Source organism: Oncorhynchus gorbuscha, linkage group LG20 (genome assembly GCF_021184085.1).
Source record: "Oncorhynchus gorbuscha isolate QuinsamMale2020 ecotype Even-year linkage group LG20, OgorEven_v1.0, whole genome shotgun sequence".
In the NCBI taxonomy this organism is placed as follows: domain Eukaryota; kingdom Metazoa; phylum Chordata; class Actinopteri; order Salmoniformes; family Salmonidae; genus Oncorhynchus; species Oncorhynchus gorbuscha.
The window spans coordinates 7,652,403-7,669,910 of NC_060192.1; the positions used below are offsets into that span (position 1 = coordinate 7,652,403).

The 17,508-nt window shown below is 43.2% G+C and overlaps 1 protein-coding gene across 2 annotated transcripts in view; it reads left to right on the top strand.

Annotated features, from left to right (window-relative positions):
* The first annotated feature begins 4,702 nt into the window (after positions 1-4,702).
* Positions 4,703-17,508, top strand: part of ttll11 (tubulin tyrosine ligase-like family, member 11) — a 45,433-nt gene continuing 32,627 nt past the window's right edge. Inside the window, exons 1-3 of one of the 2 annotated variants that reach the window (XM_046317339.1) lie at positions 4,703-5,974; positions 15,707-15,806; positions 17,325-17,458. In XM_046317339.1, coding sequence (XP_046173295.1) covers positions 5,405-5,974; positions 15,707-15,806; positions 17,325-17,458 — 804 coding nt within the window. In that variant the 5' untranslated portion in view covers positions 4,703-5,404. The remainder of the gene's footprint in view (positions 5,975-15,706; positions 15,807-17,324; positions 17,459-17,508) is intronic. The other variant, XM_046317340.1, reaches the window with a different exon arrangement.

Here is a 17,508-nt window from a genome sequence, read left to right on the forward strand (position 1 = left end):
CCACCCCCCGTAAATCACATTAAGACCACAAGATGTCACCAAATGCTGTCACCAACAATTTCCCTGGCTGCCACTGCTCTTGCTCAACAAAACTTTTCCTCTGTTTCGTCACAACTTTTATCGATATTTATATAATGATTTTTAAAAATATAACAGGAGAAAAGCCTTGATAAGTAATCCACTTTTAGCTAATTTACACAGCATTTTATGTTATATAGCTAGCTCTGGTTTTAAGAGGGAACTTTTCAATTGGCGTCTCTCCCCCTGTTTTCAGTCACAGGTGGGGGCTGGATTAGGCTTGAGCAGTACAGAAGGTGGGCTCATGAGTTGTGCTCCAATTTGACTGGGGATAGCTTTATTTGTGACCTAGGATGGTGCAATAGCAGAGCATAAGAGAGTTGCCACATCAATGTTACACTGAATTAGTTAGTTATTGTTATTAAATGTTATATTCCAATGTTATTTAATGTTATTGGTTATATTCCATTCCAATGTTATATTCCACTTAATATTTTTCATGAATTAAAAACAACAATTGAAAACCTTGTGGTCCTGAATGGCCTTTTTTAAGACTGCTGAGATTAAGTGCAATTGTACATAATGGATTGTATGGAAAAGGAACAACACAGAAAGGACAAAGAAAATGTGAGTTAAAAATCTCCCCATAGTGCGGATATTAATGGTGCCATGTGTAACACCATTTATCCCCCATATTTAATTTAAATAATTCAAATAAGACAACTAGATTTAGCTTTTAGGTATTACTTACTAAATCATTTCTAAATAAAAACTGATTAAATGGATTTTAACACACTTGTGTGAAACCCTATGCCATAATCTTCTGTCGTAGTACCCGGGGTAACTGGCACCCCCCATGAAATAACAAAAACATTTATTTCCCTTTGTAGTTTATTCGCCTATGCATGATCTTCATCCACATCCACATTTTTTTCTCCCAAATGTGCTTTTTTTTGTGTCAGCAATTAGACATTGTTCTTAGGGGGGCTAGTTAGCCCCTAGTACCCTAAGTTGCTGCCAAAGGCAAGCCATGAAAAAATTATAAAAGTGTACTGCAGTTGAACTGCAGTTATTCTCTACAGGATGCATGAGGTTGTAGGTAACAAGAACATTTCCCAGTACATAGACATATCTGTTAGATGCAGAAAGCTTAAGTGATTGGTCATCTAACTACACTGTTCAATTTATAATAGCTATTACAGTGAAATAATACCATGCTATTGTTTGAGGAGAGTGCACAGTTATGAACTTGAAAATGTATCAATAAACCAATTAGGCACATTTGGGCAGACTTGACACAACATTTTGAACATATATGTAATGGTTCATTGGATCAGTCTAAAACTTTGAAAATACACTGCTGCCATCTAGTGACCAAAATTGAAATTGCGCCTAACCTGAAATAATGCATTGTGACGTTTCTCTTGCATTTCAAAGATAATGGAACAACAAAAAGAAAACACATATTTTTGTATTTGTATTATCTTTTACCAGATCTAATGTGTTATATTCTCCTACATGAATTTCACATTTCTGCAAACTTCAACGTGTTTCCTTTCAAATGGTATCAATAATATGCATATCCTTGCTTCAGGGCCCGAGTCACAGGCAGTTATATTTTGGTTAAAAAACGGTTATTTTGGACGTGGTGTTTTCTGCAGTTATACTACACTAGACAGACTGCAATATTTTTTCTTAAGGGTGGGCACAATACAGGTACTTGTGCAACCTTCACAACCACTAATACCTCACCACACCTTCCGCGTCACTAATCCGCGTAGAGGGAGTGTTGTTAGAAATACAATATTGGCAGCATATCGGAGAAACAGTAGATAAATGTACCTAAAATAGAGAAAGCACGTCCTCTGTTGGTAATAGAACTACAGCACTGCCAGCTTGTCAGCTGTTTTGGCCCTCAAACTCTTCCGTCAGTTGCGTTGTCAAGGGGACCAAAACACAGGCGATGTCCACCGTACAACAAAATGGGATGATCGTTCTCCTAGAAGCGGGATATCATGCTGGCAGCACAATGGTGCATTCCTTTTCAAAATAAGAGTCGCGTTTGGAACCACCTTCGGAAAAATAAATTGATAATTTGATGTACATTTATTTTTTATATTGTATTATTTATACCAGCATTTATTTAGAAGTTTTACACACCAATACTGGGATGTTAAAATCTATTGTGTAGGCTATATTTAAAGAAATACAATTTTAATACAATTAATACCCATTATATACAAAAGTATGTGGACACCCATTCAAATGAATGGGATTCGGCTATTTCAGCCACACCTGTTGCTGACAGGTGTATGAAATCGAGCACACCGCCATGAAATCTCCATAGACAAACAATTGCCAGTAGAACGGCCTTACTGAAGAGTTCCGTGTCTTTCAATGTGGCACAGTCATAGGATGCCACCTTTCCCTACTAGAGCTGCCCCGGTCAACTGTAAATGCTGTTATTACATCTAGGAGCAATAAAGGCTGTGGGACTGTTGTGTAAATCTCAGCAGCACTTCCTTCTATGCAATTTATAGGCCTATAGTGTATTACAGTGAATGTAGTGGGTGCAGTATAAAGTGCAGCTGGGTATTTATACCACAATCCCCCAAGAAATAACACATTATACAGTACCAGTACCATTATACAGTACCAGTCAAAAGTTTGGACACAGCTACTCGCTCAAATCTACGTTGCAGAATAATAGTGAAGACATCAAACCTATGAAATAACACATATGGAATCATGTAATAACCAAAAAAGTGTTAAACAAATCCAAATATATTTGAGATTTGAGATTCTTTAAAGTAGCCACCCTTTGCCTTGATAACAGCTTTGCACACTCTTGCAATTCTCTCAACCAGCTTCACGAGAACTGCTTTTCCAACAGTCTTGAAGGAGTTCCCACACATGCTGAGCCCTTAATGGCTGCTTCTCCTTCACTCTGCAGTCCAACTCATCCCAAACCATCTCAATTGGGTTTCTCAGAGGGGAACAAGGGGGCAGTGACACCTAATAGTGTGGTTTTATAAATAAGCATCAACCAGTGGGTCTTGCGACGAGTATACAGAGATGACCAGTTTATAGAGGAGTATAGAGTAATCTCTCATATTAAATACATTTTAATTTGTTTAACACTTTTTTGGTTACTACATGACTCCATACGTGTTATTTCATAGTATGTATTCACTATTATTCTACAATGTAGAAAATAGTAAAAATATAGAAAAACCCTTGAATGAGTAGATGTGTCCAAACGTTTGCCTGATACTGTATATATTCTACAGACCCTACTGATTAATCCCAACGCCACATTTACTTCGACACATGGGATATTTGTTTCTCTATTAGCAATTATGTAATTTATGTGCCTATAATATATGCCTATAGTATGCCTATATTGCAGTGAATGTAGTCAGTGGAATAGAAAGTGCTGCTGGGTATTCTACAGGCCCTACTGAGTATACCCAACCCAACTTTTCCTCTGCACATAAAATAATTTTTTCTCTACAGCCCAATATTGTGAACATAGCAGTCTAAACATTGTATTGTTCGATTTTACATTTACATTTAAGTCATTTAGCAGACGCTCTTATCCAGAGCGACTTACAAATTGGTGCATTCACCTTATGACATCCAGTGGAACAGCCACTTTACAATAGTGCATCTAAATATTTTAAGGGGGGGGGGGGGTGAGAAGGATTACTTTATCCTATCCTAAGTATTCCTTAAAGAGGTGGGGTTTCAGGTGTCTCCGGAAGGTGGTGATTGACTCCGCTGTCTTGGCGTCGTGAGGGAGTTTGTTCCACCATTGGGGAGCCAGAGCAGCGAACAGTTTTGACTGGGCTGAGCGGGAACTGTACTTCCTCAGTGGTAGGGAGGCGAGCAGGCCAGAGGTGGATGAACGCAGTGCCCTTATTTGGGTGTAGGGCCTGATCAGAGCCTGGAGGTACTGAGGTGCCGTTCCCCTCACAGCTCCGTAGGCAAGCACCATGGTCTTGTAGCGGATGCGAGCTTCAACTGGAAGCCAGTGGAGAGAGCGGAGGAGCGGGGTGACGTGAGAGAACTTGGGAAGGTTGAACACTAGACGGGCTGCGGCGTTCTGGATGAGTTGTAGGGGTTTAATGGCACAGGCAGGGAGCCCAGCCAACAGCGAGTTGCAATAATCCAGACGGGAAATGACAAGTGCCTGGATTAGGACCTGCGCCGCTTCCTGTGTGAGGCAGGGTCGTACTCTGCGGATGTTGTAGAGCATGAACCTACAGGAACGGGCCACCGCCTTGATGTTAGTTGAGAACGACAGGGTGTTGTCCAGGATCACGCCAAGGTTCTTAGCGCTCTGGGAGGAGGACACAATGGAGTTGTCAACCGTGATGGCGAGATCATGGAACAGGCAGTCCTTCCCCGGGAGGAAGAGCAGCTCCGTCTTGCCGAAGTTCAGCTTTCGATAGTTCGATAGTGGCGTTCATTTTTTGTAGGGGAAGCATAGTTGTTTCCATCAATTCCTTATCCTTATAAAACAATAAAAATCCACAATAAAAATGGACATTAGTTCAAATGTAATATCTTTTCATTGAGTTATTCACATTTGCAATGTTTTGAAATGCGGGCTTTTATTTTGAAGGTTTTCAACCTTTCCATGCGAAGTGACGTCATCATTTGTGCTGCTGGCCTTGAGCAATATTGTTGCCAAAATGACTCTTCCGCCGACCCAGGCACAGTGACAGCCAGGCAGGGGCACATCTGCCGCACGACAGTCTAGTCCCGATGATCGGACGATATTCACTTGCTATCAATGCATTTGAAAGGTAACTCGATACAATCTGTAGATTAAATGGCGAAATTCGATTCCGTGGATGACACAAAAGACAACTGATGTGTTACTGTTCGCTAGGTGCAAGCTAGCGGTGTGAGGCAGTCAAGCCTGCAATGTCCACTGGTGTTAGCTAGCCTGCTAGCCCTGCAATTTACTCTACTCAGTGATTGAATAATGATAGCCAGCTATCGCAACCTAAGCAAACATTTGCTTTCCGGGGATGAAACAAAGTGTCTAGCTAGCTGACGTTAGCTATATCTCGTGGGAAGATTTTGCCCAAACCTCACATACAATAGCCTAGTTTAAAGCCTTACTTGGCTAGCTACTAGGCAACTTAACGATGACAGCTGACATGGGCTCTGTCCATGGGCGGTTTCACTGAATCATCCGTAGTCTAGCTGAACTGTCGGCACCGTTGCAACGTTAGGCAAGCTGGTCCACGAGTGGTTACACTGTAGCTAGCGTGTGACTGGACAGCTATGCAAAATTCTGTTTGTCACTGGCTCACACATAATTTTCGGGCTGTGCGTTATTGCCGAGCCCTGCCTTGTGGTATTTATTCGTATAATGAGTGATCATTATGTAAAAGTGAAGGTTCAACTCGAACAAATGAAATCATCCAGCGAGGGTGTGGAGAAGGAGGAGGCAGATATGATCGAGGATGAGGTGCTGGTGGCATCCCCGCCCGCATCTGTCTCCCCAATCCCGGCGAGTTGTACCCCCGCAGCCCAGAGGGAACCACCCAAGACCTCTGTCACTTGCAGGAATCAGAGTAAAAGTAGGAGCAAACTAGGCAAAGATGAGAAGAACACCGGCACCAAGCAGGATTCAGTCCTTGCACTGCAAGGGACAATAGTAGCTTCCAATGCCAATTCGGGGAAACCTGTGAATCGAAAAGACAATGAGCAGCAGACGCTTCAAATCAAAGGGACTGGGAAGATGCTGCAGGGGAAGACGGAAACAAATGGGAACACTGTTCCCATCCACCTGCCGGAAGACATCAAAGTAGGCCCACACAATAAAGAGGACGCCAACAAAGTTGCGAAGAGGAGGAAGCCAGTCACCGTGGACACGTTCAAAGCCAAAACCTCTTTGGAGGCACTGAAGCTCAGCATCAGGCAGCTCAAATGGAAAGAGGTAAGTGCTTGTTTCATTGATTCATATTTATTGACAAAATGTAGGCTATAGATAGTCAAGATGGCCTCTGTGCTTAAGTTAGGGAGTTCAGAAAGCCCCTGGGCCGGTCCTTGCCATTCCGCCGCCCTCGTTGAGACCAAAAAATGTGGCCCCTGTAAAACTAGTATAATCCCAGTAAGCTAAATGACATTGAAAATAAGTCTAAAATACGTGTTGTTCAGATGTTGAAGTTGCGTTCAATTTAGGTTCTGAATGAAAGGTGAAAATACGTATTTTCCGTACGTTTAGTACATATTTTCCAGGACGTTGAGAAGGCTTCTTCCGGAACTTGAATAATACTTATTTTCCGGAAGTTGAAACTAGGTCATTTTTAGGTTCTGAATGAAAGTTGAAAAGATGTAATTTATAGACGTCTATGTTTTGGGCCAAATCAAGGCTGGTCCAGACCTGACCAAATCTGAACCAAATATAGACATCTATAATTGGTTCAGATTTGGTCCGGACCAAAAATGAAATATCTGTGGATGTGGAAATCAAGGCCGGTCCGGACTGCACCAAAAAAAAGCATCCAGCCGGCTTCGGCCTGTGCTTACTGAGGTGTAGCCTACAGTGTTAGCTGAAATTGAATTGGATGAATATGTGGTAAGCCTACCGTTTGTAATCCACCAAAAAGGACATCTGGACAAGACCAAACAAAAAAAAGACATTGTCTCGTGTTTACTGGGGTGTAGTTTACCATGTCAGCCCTCAATGGAATTGTATGAATGACCATCACAGGAGGTTGGTGGCACCTTTTTAATTGGGGAGGACGGGCTTGTGGTAATGGCTGGAGTGGAATGGTATCAAGAGGATTTTGACACATTTCTATCCATTGGAGGATGGATTATTGACATACAGCACCAGTCAAATCCAACAGCACCCTGGTGAGGCATGCTGGGAATGGACACGCAACATATTTTGACTAAGTGGCCACTGCTTATCACAGGGCGACATCAAAACTCAACCTAAAAATAAAACCTGTTATGCCACCGGATGAAGCAAATTGTCATTGTTTTGGGGGCAGAATTATGTGAGGTTTTATGTGTTGTTGTCGGGCAGTCGTATACCCTGACGAAGACGTTTTGCATCTGAGCTCCTCGAGTGTGCAGCTCGCCTTTTATTTTCAAGTTGTTGGGCAGGTCGCCTCAGAAAAGGCCGCCCGCGTCAATCTGCCGCCGTAGACGGCCGCCTAATCCTGCCTAAATGAGCGGGCCGGCCGTGAGTGGCCTACATCTATCAGGGGTGCACGACTCCAGTTTACTGTAGGACTGACGCTTATTACACTTGCGTAATAATACAGAACAGCGTAAATTACAACAGCAACTATATAAAGGAACAACAATGTTATAACAGGTATAGCAGCTACCACTATACACCCCATTAATCTTTGTTGCATCAACAGTTTTAATCTGTTCGTAGTCTTTTGTCCCTCAAAGAATAGCATAGAAGGCCTTCAATGTTAAAGTGTTGATTGACAGTGTCCTACAACACATTGATGAGGTCACACGGCCTCTGTTAACCCTTTCACACTGGCCTGACCGCTCCAAGTCCCGTATACGGTTACACAGCCTGCACCTGGGTACGTGCCGTCTGAAAGTTGTGCTTAATGGCAAGCAATGTCTTTTAATACATTTATGAGATGGCTAATTGATACGGGTCTCCTCACGTCGCCAGGCGAGCTCCATCTGTTCGGCCCTACAGGCACCGAATGTGACGCAATTAATACCTGTCTTCAGCCATTATCAACGGTGTGGTTCATTATGCATGAGACCCAGAGGAGTTTGTGAGAGGTAAACAACTCTCTTTACGATCACCACGGATGACCGTCATGCGTAGAAATGTAATCCTTTCCAAGTCCGCCTCGGCACCATCTGATCTGGTTTCAAAACGTTTGTAGACGGAGGCCCTATACATTACCCTTTGTTCTGACAGATGCACCTTTTAACATACCGTAGTCAAGGGCGTAACTGATCCCCTGTCAGTCTGAAAAGAGGTTTGAGGCATGCAGTGCTGAGGTGTAGTGAGTGATTTCTCACAAATAGAACAGAACAAAACGATTTTCACAAATTTCTATTCATATTTTAGGGTCCTTTCGGAGGAAGGATGGTTGACATACAGGACCAGTCAAATGTTTAGACACCTACTCATTCAAGGGTTTTTATTTTTTTATGACTATTTTCTACGTTGTAGAATAATAGTGAAGACATCAAACCTATGAAATAACACACATGTGTTACACAAATCAAAATCTAGTTTATATTTGAGATTCTTCAAAGTAGCTTTGACAGCTTTGCACTCTCTTGGCATTCTCTCAACCAGCTTCAATGATTTTCCAACAGTCTTGAAGGAGTTCCCACATATGCTGAGCACTTGTTGGCTGCTTTTCCTTCACTCTGCTGTCCAACTCATCCCAAACCATCTCAATTGGGTTGAGGTCGAGTGATTGTGGAGGCCAGGTCATCTGATGCAGCACTCCATCACTCTCCTTCTTGGTCAAATATCCCTTACACAGCCTGGAGGTGTCCTGTCATTGTCCTGTTGAAAAACAAATGATAGTCCCACTAAGCGCAAAACCAGATAGGATGGCGTATTGCTGCAGAATGCTGTGGTAGCCATGCTTTAGAATTCAACTGTCCCTTGAATTCTAAATAAGTCACAGACAGTGTCACTAGTAAAGCACCATCACACCTGCTCCTCCATGCTTCACGGTGGGGACCACACATGCAGAGATCATCCGTTCACCTACTCTGCGTCTCACAAAGACATGGCGGTTGGGACCAAAAGTCTCAAATTTGAACTCATCAGACCAAAGGACAGATTTGTACCGGTCTAATGTCCATCGCTTATATTTCTTGGCCCAAGCAAGTCTCTTCTTCTTATTGATGCCCTTTAGTAATGATTTCTTTGTAGCAATTCAACCACGAAGGCCTGATTCACGCAGTCTCCTCTGAACAGTTGATGTTGAGATGTGTCTGTTACTTTAACTCTGAAGCATTTATTTGGGTTGCAATTTCTGAGGCAGGTGACTAATGAACGTATCCTCTGCAGCAGAGGTAACTCTGGGTTTTCCTTTCCTGTGGCGGTCCTCATGAGAGCCAGTTTCATCATAGCACTTGATTGTTTTTGCGACTGCACTTGAAGGAGCGTTCAAAGTTCTTGTCCTTCATGTCTTTTAAAGTAATGATGGACTGTTTCTCTTTGCTTGTTTGAGCTGTTCTTGCCATAAGATGGACTTGGTCTTTTACCAAAAAAGTATATCTTCTGTATACCACCCCTACCTTGTCACAACACAACTGATTGGCTCAAACCATTTAAGAAGGAAATAAATTCCACATATTAACTTTTAACTTCTTGGATATAGGGGGCGCTCTTTTAATTTATGGATAAAAAAAACGTTCCCGTTTTAAACAAGATATTTTGTCACGAAAGATGCTCGACTATGCATATAATTGACAGTTTTGGAAAGAAAACACTCTGACGTTTCCAAAACTGCAAAGATATTGTCTGTGAGTGCCACAGAACTAATGCTACAGGCGAAACCAAGATGAAATTTCATACAGGAAGTGCCCCAGATTTTGAATGCGCTGTGTTCCAATGTCTCCTTATATGGCTGTGTATGGGTCACGAATGAGCTTAGACTTTCTGTCGTTTCCCAAGGTGTCTGCAGCATTGTGACGTATTTGTAGGCAAATCATTGGAAGATTGACCTTAAGAGACTACATCTACCAGGTGGCCGCTTGGTGTCCTCCGTTGCAATTATTGCGTATTCTCCAGCTGCGTGTATTTTTCGTTTGCTTCGAGGAGAAACACAGCTGCCACGAATGATTTATCATCGAATAGATATGTGAAAAACACCTTGAGGATTGATTCTAAACATCCTTTGCCATGTTTCTGTCGATATTATGGAGTTAATTTGGTAAAAAGTTCGGCGTTATAGAGACTGCATTTTCGGATTTCTTTCTTAGCCAAACGTGATGAACAAAACGGAGCGATTTCTCCTACACAAATAATATTTTTGGAAAAACTGAACATTTGCTATCTAACAGAGTCTCCTCATTGAAAACATCCAAAGTTCTTCAAAGGTAAATGATTTTATTTGAATGCTTTTCTTGTTTTTGTGAAAATTTTGCCTGCTGAATGCTAGGCTTAATGCTATGCTAGCTATCAATACTCTTACACAAATGCTTGTGTAGCTGGTTGAAAAGCATATTTTGAAAATCTGAGATGACAGTGTTAACAAAAGGCTAAGCTTGTGAGTGAATATATTTCTTTAATTTCATTTGCGATTTTCATGAATAGTCAACGTTGCGTTATGGTAATGAGCTTGAGGCTATAATTACGCTCCCGGATATGGGATTGCTCAACGCTAGAGGTTAACAAGGCACACCTGTTAATTGAAATGCATTCCAGGTGACTACCTCATGAAGCTGGTTGAGAGAATGCCAAGAGTGTTCAAAGCTGTCTTCAAGGCAAAGTTGTGGCTACTTTGAAGAATCTTAAGTATAAAATATATTTTGATTTTTTTTTGTTGTTGGTCACTACATGATTCCATATGTGTACAAATAAAGAAAAACCCTTGAATGTGTGTCCAAACTTTCGACTGGTACCGTATATGTGATATTTGTATCTTTTAAGCATAATTTACATAATTAATTTTAAATTGGGAATATTTGTGACTTGACCTTTGGCCTTACCCAGGCCTCCTTTGAAACTCTGTTTCATCTGTCCTTGCTTAAGTTGGTGTCATATGAAACTTGCTCTGTAATATGATTTGGTATTTTCAATAACAATTTTCTTACATTCATTTGAATATTGGAAAATATAAATTATACACTGCTCAAAAAAATAAAGGGAACACTTAAACAACACAATGTAACTCCCAAGTCAATCACACTTCTGTGAAATCAACCTGTCCACTTAGGAAGCAACACTGATTGACAATAAATTTCACATGCTTTTGTGCAAATGGAATAGACAACAGGTGGAAATTATAGGCAATTAGCAAGACACCCCCAATAAAGGAGTGGTTCTGCAGGTGGTGACAACAGACCACTTCTCAGTTCCTATGCTTCCTGGCTAATGTTTTGGTCACTTTTGAATGCTGGCGGTGCTTTCACTCTAGTGGTAGCATGAGACGGAGTCTACAACCCACACAAGTGGCTCAGGTAGTGCAGCTCATCCAGGATGGGACATCAATGCGAGCTGTGGCAAGAAGGTTTGTGTTGTTTGTCAGCGTAGTGTCCAGAGCATGGAGGCGCTACCAGGAGACAGGCCAGTACATCAGGAGACGTGGAGGAGGGCAACAACCCAGCAGCAGGACCGCTACCTCTGCCTTTGTGCAAGGAGGAGCAGGAGGAGCACTGCCAGAGCCCTGCAAAATGACTTCCAGCAGGCCACAAATGTGCATGTGTCTGCTCAAACGGTCAGAAACAGACTATGAGGGTGGTATGAGGGCCCGACGTCCACAGGTGGGGGTTGTGCTTACCAGGAGCTTGCCAGAGAACACCAAGATTGGCAAATTCACCACTGGCGCCCTGTACTCTTCACAGATGAAAGCAGGTTCACACTGAGCACATGTGACAGACGTGACAGAGTCTGGAGACGCCGTGGAGAACGTTCTGCTGCTTGCAACATCCTCCAGCATGACCGGTTTGGCGGTGGGTCAGTCATGGTGTGTGGTGGCATTTCTTTGGGGGGCCGCACAGCCCTCCATGTGCTCGCCAGAGGTAGCCTGACTGCCATTAGGTACCGAGATGAGATCCTCAGACCCCTTGTGAGACCATATGCTGGTGCGGTTGGCCCTGGGTTCCTCCTAATGCAAGACAATGCTAGACCTCATGTGGCTGGAGTGTGTCAGCAGTTCCTGCAAGAGGAAGGCATTGATGCTATGGACTGGCCCGTCCGTTCCCCAGACCTGAATCCAATTGAGCACATCTGGGACATCATGTCTCGCTCCATCCACCAACGCCACGTTGCACCACAGACTGTCCAGGAGTTGCCACCTCATCAGGAGCATGCCCAGGTGTTGTAGGGAGGTCATACAGGCACGTGGAGGCCACACACACACTACTGAGCCTCATTTTGACTTGTTTTAAGGACATTACATAAGTTGGATCAGCCTGTAGTGTGGTTTTCCACTTTACTTTTGAGTGTGACTCCAATTCCAGACCTCCATGGGTTGATAAATTTGATTTCCAATGTAAAGAAAGAAGTATTTAATAAGAATATTTCATTCATTCAGATCTAGGATGTGTTATTTTAGTGTTCCCTTCATTTTTTTGAGCAGTGTATATATATTTATATATTTTCATGATAGAGGCTTTGGTAAGGCCAACATGTCATAAATGTATTTCTCAATGATGTTTTAAGATATGTGTCAATAATCTTTCCGTTCTATGGATTACATTTTGTCAAAATCCTCCAAAGCATGGTATATTTTTATTTATTTTAGTTTTGTAAGGAATCACAGTAGTTTAGGTAGGAAAGTATATCAAGGCCCACCTACCTTTCAGTGGCAGGAGAATATTCAGCGTAACATGTTTTGAGTGACACTTTGACCTTTAGTAGACTAAAGCCAGGTGTATGGAGAGGACGAACTTGGAACGATTTGATTATCTAATGTAATTTATTATCTGAGTAGGTCTTTGAAGATTACAATAATTACATTACAATAATGACATCTAATTCCCCCATTCCTTCCTACGGCTGGACGCCGGTCGCGTTAGTCGATTCCAGAGCCATCTACTGTATGGCTCTGGTTCTCAACTCCGCTTTTCACTGATAACCAGTGAGGGACATGCGGTTTTGAGTTTTGCCAGTAGCTTAACATGACATTGGATATGCTTGCGGTGCGTTGCCTCGACGTACTGGAACGATGTGGGCTAGGCCCGAAAGACGAGATGCACGGTGGGAGAATCGCACAGTCTTCCCGCTAAGCCTAAATGTATTGATCGAACGGCAGAGCGAAAGTGACCCATCTCTCATTTCCTACACTACTCCCGCACTCTACGGTTCTTATTGATCCATGCTCCACTACAGATGACCCACCCTTACTGTCATCTGTCGTTAGACATTATCCTCAGTCGCTCACTACACCCACTCGCTGCTATCCATTTCCTGAGTAATTTTTTTTTTTTTTTTTATGTATTTATTTTTAGGATGAGGACCACAGACACTAGTGTTATTCCCCAGGCGTAGGCTAGTCTTGTGTAGAGTAGCTTCAGCCTGCATGAGAGAAACTGTCCAAAGCCTGGCTCTGCTATGGGGGAACAAGCCCTCTGTATCATTGACTGTCACTAAAGGCATTTTGTTCATTAGATTATAGCACTATAATAGGACCTGGGCAGGGTCCTAATCATGGTTTGCTCACTGAGTTAGTGTAGCCTATAAGGCTTGGCCATAATGTGTCAGTGAACTAGGCCTAACATTCTGGCTGCTGTCTAACCGGGTGGTTTTGTTGGCACAGCACTTTTGAAGCCCCAGAGGCATCTCTGCCTGCTGACTTTTCAGCATATGGCCTTCTCTTAACGGTAGGAAATGATTAGAGAGTAATCTCTGATAATCCAATATGATTATATTCCCCTCAGGGAGCTGCACAGGAAAGAGTCAGATTGAGGCGGAGAAAGAGGGAAAGTCAAACGTCACTTGAAATGGGGAGGATAATGTCTGTTTTCATTTGGATCTGACAGATTATCTTTGTTTTCTACTACTTGCCAAGTGAGGTTGATTTTTATTTTATTTTGAAAGACAAGGCTGTCATCATTAACCTTTTCTGGATTAAAATAAAAACATATTTTAGCCTAACCTACTGTCTTTCTGTGGAACCAAAAAGGGTTGTCCTGGAACCAAAAAAGGGTTGTCCTGGAACCAAAAAAGGGTTGTCCTGGAACCAAAAAAGGGTTGTCCTGGAACCAAAAAAGGGTTGTCCTGGAACTAAAAAGGGTTGTCCTGGAACCAAAAAAGGGTTGTCCTGGAACCAAAAAGGGTTGTCCTGGAACCAAAAAAGGGTTGTCCTGGAACTAAAAGAGGGTTGTCCTGGAACCAAAAGAGGGTTGTCCTGGAACCAAAAAAGGGTTGTCCTGGAACCAAAAAAGGGTTGTCCTGGAACCAAAAAAGGGTTGTCCTGGAACCAAAAAAGGGTTGTCCTGGAACCAAAAAAGGGTTGTCCTGGAACCAAAAAGGGTTGTCCTGGAACCAAAAAAGGGTTGTCCTGGAACCAAAAAAGGGTGTCCGATGGAGACTTTCCCCTCTAAGAGTGTAGGCAAGTCTTCAGGTCTTGGGCAAGGTTACCAATCACCTGAACGTGGTTCACCAAATCACCTCTTTTAAACCTGTCTGTCTCTCACTTGCCCTCTACCAACAACACCATACATGGCCACATGTGCCAAGGGCTGACTTAACCGCTTGGCATATTCGGCCACGTGTAGCGTTGTTGACATGGATAGCTCGCCTAACAACTCCAACTTTAGTACGATGTGAAAGAATAGTGAGGCGACGGGTTGACAGGCAGAGTACAGATCTTGTTATAAAACTGTTACGTGCCCACTGCCAGGCAACCTTACCAGGCTGGATCGGGAGGAATGATCAGGCTTGCCAAGACAAGTCTGCTAATTCATGCCAATGTCTCTCAGCCAATTATGATTGAATGGTAAGGAGATGAGCTCATGTCCTCTTCTGAACTGTGGGACGGTGCCAGAAGAACTAGAATTGTTCATTATTCACTCAAATCACGCAATGTCCACAAGTGACCCTTTTTTTGTGTGTGTGTGTGTGTTAGTGTGTTAGATGAAGTTCTGGAATGCACTCACAGATGGGGCTATTCCCGTCCTCTCTTGCCCCTCCTCCACTAGATACTGCCCAAATGAATGTGACCCAATTGGCTGATAAGATTAAGGGGTGGTTAAACATTGAAATCTATGAGATCGTATTTATAGCAGGCTTTGACTGTCATGCATGTTTTTGTCTCGCACTCTTTCTTTCTTTATTCAGTTTCGCACCACGGGATGGTCCTACACCTCCCCTGGCATGTAGCTCCCCAAACAGAAAAATGCCAAGGACTTCACGTGTGGAAAAATCACGATTTTCATGTTTCACATGTTGTTTCGTGTTATCACGTTGCTTTGCGTGTTACCACGTTGACCTCACGGAAGATCACGTGTTCACATCTGAAATCCAAGTCGTTTTTCTTCAAGGGCCACCTTGGGCCTGTTCACTTGAGGTGGCAATGAGGATATTTCAGAACATCGCAGATAGAAATACTATGTGTGGAGTTGTGAGATTCCCTAACTTTAACCGTCATAAAGGTAGATTCCAGACAATAACCCACATTTTCTGTCTGATGTGACGAGACAGTATGTTGCCACCACTGGTGACACCATGGGTTTCTCTGTGTGTGAAGGGTTAGCAGGAAGGTGTCAGTGGTCCAGGGCAGGCCCCAGCAGGGGGTTGTTGAAATCATGTCATCCCCCCCTGCCAGGGCTCCTCCTCAACAGAGACTTACAGTATATGATTAGCTAACACCGGATTGCAAGTCTCATTCACTTTACCCACTGGGAGGATAATCTCTGTCTCCTAGTGTCACTGGAAGGGCCACCCCTACCTACGCCTTGGCCTGAAATGATTTCTCTTATTCATAACAATCAAATGGCCTCATCAAAACCCCATCCTCTAACATGGCTCTTCTTCCTTTTACAGTTCCCTGTGGGTAGACGGTCTGCCTGTGACATCTACTGGCATGGTGTCTCTTTCCATGACAATGACAACATCACCTCTGGACAGGTCAACAAGTTCCCAGGTAGACTGATCCCCTCTATTTATGGAAAGAACCTATGGGAGATGCCGGGCACCATTTTTTATGTTGTCACAGTGTTTCCCACAGATGATTTTCCAGTTTCCCAATTCAACATCCAGAGCCTCTTTTAACTAAAAATGTATTGGTCATTCCTACCCCCTATATAATGTTATAGTGGGAAACATTGTTGTCAGGCAGGTTTTTGGCATGCATCCTGCTTTGTGAGCCTTGCTAAGCCCAGCTTTGTTTTAATGCCTTGTCATGCCAAGGTAATAACCAAGTATTACTGATTTATTGTAATGTCTGTAGAACCCTTTTGGGTTCAGTGTAGAACCCTTTCGACAGAGGGTTCTACCTGGAACCCAAAAGGGTTCTACCTGGAACTTAAAAGGGTTGTCCTAAGGAGACAGCCACTTTTAGAACCTTTTGTTGTTGTTGTAAGATCTTAGCCAAGTCTTCAGGTCTTGGGCAAGGTTGCTTATCACCTGAATGTGGTTCACCAAATGACCTCTTTTACCCCTATCTGTTTCTCTCTTGTCTTCTACCTCTCAATATACACTATATATACAAAAGTATGTGGACACCCCTTCAAGTTAGTGGATTCGGGCTATTTCAGCTACACCTGTTGCTGACAGGTGTATAAAATCAAGCACACAGCAATGTAATCTCCCTAGACAAACATTGGCAGTAGAATGGCCTTACTGAAGAGCTCAGGGACTTTCAACGTGGCACTGTCATAGGATGCCACTTTTCCAACAAGTCATTTTGTCAAATTTCGGCCCTGCTCGAGCTGCCCCGGTCAACTGTAAGTGCTGTTATTATAAAGTGGAAACGTCTAGGAGCAACAATGGCTCTGTTGCAAAGTGATAGGCCACACAAGCTCACAGAACAGGACCACCGAGTGCCGAAGCACGTAGCGTGTAAAAATCGTCTGTCTTCAGTTGCAACACTTGCTACCGAGTTCCAAACTGCCCCTGGAAACAACGTCAGCACAATAACTGTTTCTTCGGGACCTTGGATTTCAATGGCCGAGCAGCCACAAACAAGCCAAAGATCACCAAAACTCACCACCATTTGGACTCTGGAACAGTGGAAACGCGTTCTCTGTAGTCATAAATCACGCTTCACCATCTGGCAGTCCGATGGGTTTGGCGCATTTTCCGAGATCGGTGTGGAAGAACTTGACTGGTTTGTACAGAGCCCTGACCTCAACCCCATCAAACACACTTGGGATGAATTGGAATGCCGATTGAGAGCCTAATTGCCCAAAATAAGTGCCTGGCCTCACTAATGCTATTGTGGCTGAATGGAAGCAAGTCCCTGCAGAAATGTTCCAGCATCTAGTGGAAAGCCTTCCCAGAAGAGTGGAGGCTGTTATAGCAGCAAAGGGAGGACCAGCTCCATGTTAATGCCCATGATTTTGGAATGAGATGTTCGACGAGCAAGTGTCCAGATACTTTTGGTCATGTCGGGAACCTTTTAACTTAGAGGCCATCTGACCATCTGAGAATTGTTCTGTAGGTATGATTGAGATGCTGAGGAAGATCAACCTGACCCGAGCTGTAAGGACCATGCAGGAGCTGTTCCCTGAGGAGTACAACTTCTACCCCCGCTCCTGGATCCTGCCCGAGGAGTACCAGCTCTTCTCCACACAGGTACAGGACAATAATTGGGCAAGAGATTAGAATTGAGCTGCCTGTGTAAA